The sequence below is a fragment of the Capsella rubella genome, unplaced genomic scaffold (genome assembly GCF_000375325.1).
Source record: "Capsella rubella cultivar Monte Gargano unplaced genomic scaffold, Caprub1_0 scaffold_7, whole genome shotgun sequence".
Taxonomy (NCBI): domain Eukaryota; kingdom Viridiplantae; phylum Streptophyta; class Magnoliopsida; order Brassicales; family Brassicaceae; genus Capsella; species Capsella rubella.
In genome coordinates, this window is record NW_006238917.1 from 120,439 (window position 1) to 128,033 (window position 7,595).

At 40.9% G+C, this 7,595-nt stretch overlaps 1 protein-coding gene across 1 annotated transcript; it reads left to right on the forward strand.

The window, feature by feature from the left end:
* The first annotated feature begins 1,494 nt into the window (after positions 1 to 1,494).
* Positions 1,495 to 5,693, forward strand: LOC17879709 (serine/threonine-protein kinase STY46). Its single transcript, XM_023778639.1, has 16 exons — positions 1,495 to 2,110; positions 2,254 to 2,368; positions 2,551 to 2,636; positions 2,711 to 2,839; positions 2,936 to 2,990; positions 3,073 to 3,183; positions 3,294 to 3,344; positions 3,507 to 3,679; positions 3,781 to 3,888; positions 3,990 to 4,063; positions 4,170 to 4,345; positions 4,632 to 4,727; positions 4,974 to 5,054; positions 5,128 to 5,181; positions 5,261 to 5,395; positions 5,469 to 5,693. Exons 1-16 carry the CDS (start codon positions 1,902 to 1,904, stop codon positions 5,559 to 5,561), a joined length of 1,746 nt encoding a protein of 581 aa, XP_023634407.1. The 5' UTR covers positions 1,495 to 1,901; the 3' UTR covers positions 5,562 to 5,693.
* The last annotated feature ends 1,902 nt before the right edge of the window (positions 5,694 to 7,595 follow it).

Here is a 7,595-nt window from a genome sequence, read left to right on the forward strand (position 1 = left end):
AGGAACCTACAGTTACAACAACAACAACAACAAAAGGAGCCATTAAGTATTAATTAGGTTTGTATGAAATTTGTATATATGTGATAATCTATTCTTTTTTTTTCCGAATTATATAGATACAGTATATCATATTATATGTGATAGTCTATTCTTTTCTTTTTATGGGTTGACAACATGTTTATAGTTAAGAAGCTATTAATATATATAAAAGGTATATTACTCTTAATTTGTTTTGATAATGATACATGTAGGCTACAATTAATAGTTGTGAATGGAAATCTAATCTTAGAAGTTCCGCTAGATCAACATTTATATTACATTGATTATATATGTAACCTGAATGATACATATATAAGAGAGATATATATATGTAGTGTACATAGTTTTGTGTGTTGGTTTGGTGGAAACGTTGTACAGTATATATGAGAAAAAGAACATAGTTTTGTGTGTTGTTTTGGTGGAAAGGTTGTACAGTATAAATGAGAAAAAAAGAAAGGAAAATGTAGCGTAGCATAGCATCTCCAAAGATGAAGGAGTCGTCACATCATACATGCGGGAGAGAGACGTTTGATATGTTAGGGGGAGAGAGAGAGAGAGAGAGAGAGATGAGATGGTCTTAGATATATGTGAGGAGCGGTGGTGTGTTTGTTTATGAGATGGCTGATGAGTGTGCATGGAATGGAAGGTAATAGTAGATAGTTGGCGCTGCATGATCCATCAACCCAGTCAAAAGCACGATCGATAATGAAATGAAAAAGGGTTGTTTTATACTTACTACAGACAGAGTATAGAGTATTGTTAGAGCAACATTATTGGCAGACTCTTAAAACCGAAATAGGGTATTTTAGTACAGTGTTTTGTATCTTATATATAAGATACAAAACACTGTGCTAAGATACTCTATTTCGGTTTTAAGAGTCTGACAATAATGTTGGCCTTAGGGGAAAAAAGATTTATTAGGGCAAATAAATATGTGAAAAGGAAAGTAAGTAAGAAAATGTACAAAACACACGAAAACAAATACTAAAAATAAAATAAATAAAAAAAAGGAGGTGGAGGAGTTGGAACCTGATCCGGATAAGTGTCTGTGTGTGTGTGGGCCTGGGGTGGGCTCTCCTTTCATATTTTATTTTATTTATTTGATTATATTTTGGAGTAGAGGATGTGACATTGTGACTGATGACCCACAGAAACATGAACATAAAATAAAACCAAAATATACTTTTAACTACAGTATGTGTATTTTAAGTAATTATCTTCTCTCATAAATTGCGAATTCACATCCTTAAATAATATACAATAACCTATAAAGAGCAAGCAAATAGAATAAATGAAATTGATAGGGAGAAGCTTCCGCCACCATTAAATTACTTTCATACCCTTCTTCTCTGAACGTTTCTTTTATCTTTCTCTTCTGTTGTTTGTTATTGTGGATCAGTAAAGTATCTATCTATCTATCAATCGCCACGGCGGCATGACTCAGACTCACCCGCTCCCCCACACTTCCCCTTAATACGCTGTCGTTTCTTTCCCTAAACCCAATCCCATAAAACGGGTAACAACATTATTTCTTTAATCACAATTGTAAACACCCCCAAAACACACAAAATTAAACAGCATCTCTCTCTCTATCTCTCCAATTCTTAAACTTGTGATTTCTTCTGATCTCTCTCATCGCTTCCTCTTCCTCCTCCTCCTTCTTTTTTGTTTTCATTTTTTTTGAATTTCTTTCTTCTTCTTCTTCACCCCCAAGTCTGTCTGTATCGATCCAATTATTCAACAAAACGAGGCAAAGGATTGCCGACATTTTTATCCCATTACTAGGATAGGAAAGGATCTTCTTCTTCTTCTTTCTTCTTCGTCTTCCATTTCACTTTTCCTTTAAATATCTGTCGTCGTCAATGGTGATGGATGACAACGAGAGTTGCGCCAGTCGCTTAATTTACGACGCCTTACCAACATCTCAGGCTACCATGGACCGTCGCGAGCGCATCAAAATGGAGGTCTTCCACGAGGTTCTCCGCCGCCTCCGTCTTTCCGACATCCCTGACACCCTTCTCCCTTCTTTCCAAGACGATCTCTGGACTCACTTCAACCGCCTCCCTGCCAGGTTTCCCTTTCTCTTCCTTCCCTTCTTTCTCTCTGTTCTGCTCTGCTCTGCTCTGCATGTGCCCCCTCCCGGCATTTTGTCTTCAGATCCGATTTACAAGTTATCCCTCTCTCTCTCTCTCTCTTTGTTGTTTTCAAAATTAGGTATGCTTTGGATGTCAATGTGGAGAGGGCAGAAGACGTCCTCATGCACAAGAGATTGCTCCTTTCTGCTTATGATCCTCACAATAGGCCTGCTATCCAAGTCCGTCTCGTCCAGGTTTTGCTTCCTCTCTCTCTCCCTCCCTTCTTCTTCTATAAATCCACACAGAGCCTCCTCTCTCTTGCTTGCAGTCTCTTGTTTCATCGTTTTACTTTTGTTTGTTTGTTTGTTTGCCTGTGTCAACTTCTTTTTGGCTTCTCTCGGCTCACAGGATATTTGGTGACTGATCTTTTCTTAAGGTTCAACCTGCGGGGACCTCAGCTGACTCCACTTCCTTGGACTCTTGTACTAATGAAGCTCCTCACAATTCTCCCTTTCCTAAAAGGTTTCCCCCTCTTTCTCTGGCCTTTCTCTTCTCTTATGATTCGATTCTGATTCGATTCTTCTTCTGCTTCCCAGCATTCATCCGCCCCCTGCCTTTGGTTCATCCCCCAATCTTGAAGCTCTTGCTCTTTCAGCTACCATTCCCCCCCATGACCAGGACCAGGATGGCGACAATTCCGTTCATAACAATTCCCTCTATTCCCGGTACCTTTGCTCTTTTCCTACAACACTCTATCATCTCTTTCTTTCCTTTGTTTCTGGCAACGAATAATCTTGAACTCCTTCTTTGTTCAAATCCAGTCCCTTGCATGAGATCACTTTTTCCACTCAAGACAAACCTAAACTCCTTTTTCAGGTATTTCATAATTACGAAATTCCAATATGAATTTATCTTCTTCTATATAAAACTCGTGTCATCTTTTAACTAAATGTTGCAGTTAACTGCCTTGCTTGCTGAGCTTGGGCTTAACATTCAAGAGGCGCATGCTTTCTCTACTACTGATGGCTACTCACTTGATGTTTTTGTTGTTGATGGTTGGCCGTACGAGGTATTAAAGGATCTTTATGTTTATGTTTGTAATCCATTCCTTCCAACATCCCTTTCCTTTAGCTGTTTGGTGATCTACTAGCTGAAACGCAACTTTTTTTATTTACTCAGGAAACAGACAGACTTAGAATATCATTGGAGAAAGAAGCAGCAAAGATCGAGGTACTTGTTTACAGTTGCAAACTTAACTAATTTCACGTTCAAGGCATTGAAATTTATGATCCATTCACAATCTTTTTCTTCCTAAGGCACCCGATTCTGAATGAATTGGACTTATATAACATGAAGTCTTACGGTTTTTAATGATTCTTTCATCATACTCAGTTGCAGAGCCAAAGCTGGCCTATGCAGCAATCCTTCTCTCCTGAAAAGGAAAATGGGCAAACAGGTGCCAGAACTCATGTTCCAATACCCAATGATGGAACTGATGTTTGGGAAATCAACCTCAAACACTTAAAGTTTGGGCACAAAATAGCATCTGGTTCTTATGGAGATCTGTAAGTTGGGCTGTACCTGTATCTATCAAACGCATTGTCATATTAAGGTTCTCAAATATTAATCTCCCTCCCTCCTTCTTTTTACCTTTTGTTTTATTCAGGTATAAAGGTACATATTGTAGCCAGGAAGTTGCTATCAAAGTCCTCAAGCCAGAGCGTCTAGATTCAGAGCTGGAGAAAGAGTTTGCCCAAGAAGTCTTTATTATGAGGTTTGTGTGCCTTCTTGTCTGTTCCTTTGTAATTTTATGTGCAGATAAACAATAGAATCTCAGATGCCTAAAGTATCATTTAAAAATCTATCTGTTTTCAGGAAAGTTCGACACAAAAATGTTGTTCAGTTCATTGGTGCTTGCACCAAGCCTCCTCATCTGTGTATCGTTACAGGTATGTTGCAGTGACCATGTTTATCCGTATCATCCTGTTGAGTTTCACGTTATACGCTTACCATTTCTTGCTCGTTCCCCTACTTTGTCTCTTTCTCATTAAATAGAATTCATGCCTGGTGGAAGTGTATATGACTATCTCCACAAGCAAAAGGGCGTCTTTAAGCTTCCAGCTTTGTTTAAAGTAGCTATAGATATTTGCAAAGGGATGAGCTACTTACACCAAAATAACATAATTCACAGAGATTTGAAGGCTGCCAACCTCTTAATGGACGAGAATGAGGTAATACTCTCAACTTCGTGTTTCATATATCTTTGTAGTGGGAAAGTATGAATCTGCATTTTTTTTACACGCTTTGGATGAAACACTGCTTGCCACATTACGGCTCAAATAACATGTTCTGCTGCATCACATATGCTATCTCCTTGAGCTAGTGCTGTACGTGATGTTTTCCATCACATCCTTTTCATGAACGTGGCCTCCACTCTCCATTACCTAGTTATTTCTTGCTCTTGTGGATAGCAATTCAGCTGCGGATTCATATTCGTGTCTGGGTTTATTGTTGCAGGTGGTTAAGGTTGCAGACTTTGGGGTTGCCAGAGTGAAAGCACAAACTGGAGTTATGACAGCTGAAACTGGAACATATCGGTGGATGGCTCCTGAGGTACGTCTTCTGTCAAAGGTCCCTTCATATTCTTTATTGATAAGTAGGTCTATAATATATGTCTGTGATAAAATGGCTGATTCTGGCGTTTGCTACTGACAGTTTGATTTTCCAATTATTAAATGTAAGATAGATTTTATATGTCAGTACTTCCTTATGTCGTGGTTATACACAAGTATTGGTTACCATTGGCATCTATTAGATGGCTAGTATCTCATTCGGACACAATGCTTTGCTGTAATTCAGGTGATAGAACATAAGCCATATGATCACAAGGCAGATGTATTCAGCTACGGGATTGTGCTATGGGAGTTGTTGACTGGGAAGGTACGTGCGTGACTCTTTGTCTGAGAAAATAAACACCCAAAACGAGGCTGATAGTGTCTTGATGTGATGGCAGCTTCCATATGAATACATGACGCCATTGCAGGCAGCAGTAGGGGTCGTCCAGAAGGTATGCGATTGGTGTGTAGAAATGCATTAGTAGTTGTAAGCATTGAACATGTTAGTAAAAGACTGTGTGTGAATGACAGGGATTACGGCCTACAATCCCAAAGAACACGCATCCGAAACTGGCAGAGCTGTTGGAGAGACTGTGGGAGCAGGATCCGACGCAGAGACCAGACTTCTCAGAGATCATAGAGCAGCTTCAAGAGATAGCCAAGGAGGTGAGTAAAAAAAGAAGATTGGAATGAAAAGAAATGAAAAAGGAAGAATATAAGTGTATGAATGTTTGTGTAGGTAGGAGAAGAGGGAGAGGAGAAGAAAAAATCGTCAACAGGACTAGGAGGGGGGATATTGGCAGCCCTGAGGAGAAGCACGACACATCACTGATTGGTTTGGTTGCAATTTGGAGCTGTATATGTTTATGTGTTGCTTTCCTGATTCAATTGATTTTGATTTCCTTTTGTAAGTTCACAACACAGTAATATCTCAAAAGTTAATGAAAGAAAACTTTTATCTTCATTTACCGTCATTATTAAGACTGACACCGTTGTAACGCCCCCGGACCGTTTCTAAGGCCGGACGAGCCGAGAGACGACCCGGACGCGTTACTGAGGGCGTGGCCGGATACGAGCGACCGAGGTTCCCGCGGTGGAGTACGGGTAAAGCAGGATCCCCGAGTCGGATCGCAGCCGAACCAGCCGTCCCTCTTCGTCCGATCGCCGAGTCCGAGGCTTTGCAACCCCTATCTCGGACGACACGAACGAGGAGTTGTGCACTCCCATCGGCCCGGACAAAGCCGACGGGGGTGGAATTATATCAGCTCGAAAACGCCATGGTTTTTCCCCAAAAACTTCCTTTGATTACTTATGATAAAGTTTTACAAAACAAGTTTACCAAAGCGTTTTAATCATGGATCCATCGAGAAAATTATACATAATAGAAAAGTAATGTTTTTGCAAAAAACATGAAAAATATCCTATCTCCGGCTCCTAATGTTTGCTACGGTCTAGACTCCTTATAAGAATAAACCTGCAAAACAAAATGAGCTTTGAGTATTCTAGCAATACTCAGTGAGCCGGATACCCCCAAATCTATCATGTAATTTTCCCCACCCCAAACCCCAAACAAACAAGCAACAACAGAGAAAGCGTTAGCGGAAGCATAGATATCGAAACAAGCAAGACCAGCAAAGCAAGCAAGACAACTACGACTCGACTAGCCTAAATCTAGACTCGACTTAGCCTAAATCTAGACCCGACTTAGCCTAAATCTAGACTCGCTAGACTCCTTCCTATCCTATCGATAATCTGATCCGTTCCTTCACTCTTTTTCCATACATCTCAATCGCTCGGGACGAAACCACGAAGGCATTCGGTCCGGAGGATGCATCTGGTTGCATCGTCATGCAACATCTTGGGCTAGGCGCGAACTAGACACCAAGCAGCCTGGTCAAGACCTGAGAAACCACAAAGGTTACCTCTTCTTGACCCCATCACAGCATCAAGGAAACAGATTATCGAACCTAAGAATCAAATCTACCGATCTGAGACTAAGGACTCTCTCTAAAAGCAAGAAATTCTACTCGGAGAAGAATCACTACTAGAAGAGACAACAACAGCAAGCAACCAAACAATCCAAACAACCAACAAGCAACAAGCAACAAGCAAGCAAGGCAAACGAACAAGCAAGTGTGATCCTAGTCTAGGTGATAGTTCTTGGTGATTACTACGAAACTAGCCTAGCCGGATTATCATGTGGATTCGTTTTAGTTGGTCATATTATCAAGCACTATCTTGTAATTAGGCCGGATTGTTTAAGCATGCGGGTTCATTTTTGCAGAATTTAAAGGCTATCATGCGGGTTCTACAAAAAGAAAAGCAAGCAACACGCAATAGGTACGTACACAAGTCCGGAGACTTATGCAGCACCCCACACAATTTGTATCCAACTCACAGTGTTTTTATCGGCGGTTTCCTTCTTCTCTCACCGAGGCAGGCACGCGAGGCTTCAACTTCTCAGATCTACTTCGGCAACCGACCTTTCGATCTTCCGGCGACTAATCTCTCGATCCTTCGGCAGCAACGATCGACCCGGACGGGGCAACGTTTTCTCGAGCGAAACTTTCAAGAGAGAGAGAGAAATTCTTTTAGAGTGAGAAACTTCAGTCTTTTGGGTTGAACACACAAATGACGCCTCAATGCCTCTATTTATAGAGTTTAGCTTCGGAAAAATGGTCAGCTTCGGAAATCGCATGCATTGGCCGGTTTTAGGGTCGGATTTCGGCAGCACAAGCCATCTCTGGCTGCCGGACACGTGGCAGACATGGAGAAGAAAAAGGATTTTTGTCCGATTTCGTTCATTGCATCTTCTCCCATATCTTCGCAAATATTTTCTCCGGATTTTGTCAGGATTTTCTCTGGC

Excerpts from the sequence above, each read along its gene's own strand:
- LOC17879709 (XM_023778639.1), top strand. The coding sequence starts at position 1,902 with ATGGTGATGGATGACAACGAGAGTTGCGCCAGTCGCTTAATTTACGAC. Across the intron at positions 3,680-3,780 it reads TCTGGTTCTTATGGAGATCT|GTATAAAGGTACATATTGTA; the intron begins GTAAGTTGGGCT and ends TGTTTTATTCAG. Across the intron at positions 4,346-4,631 it reads TCTTAATGGACGAGAATGAG|GTGGTTAAGGTTGCAGACTT; the intron begins GTAATACTCTCA and ends TTATTGTTGCAG.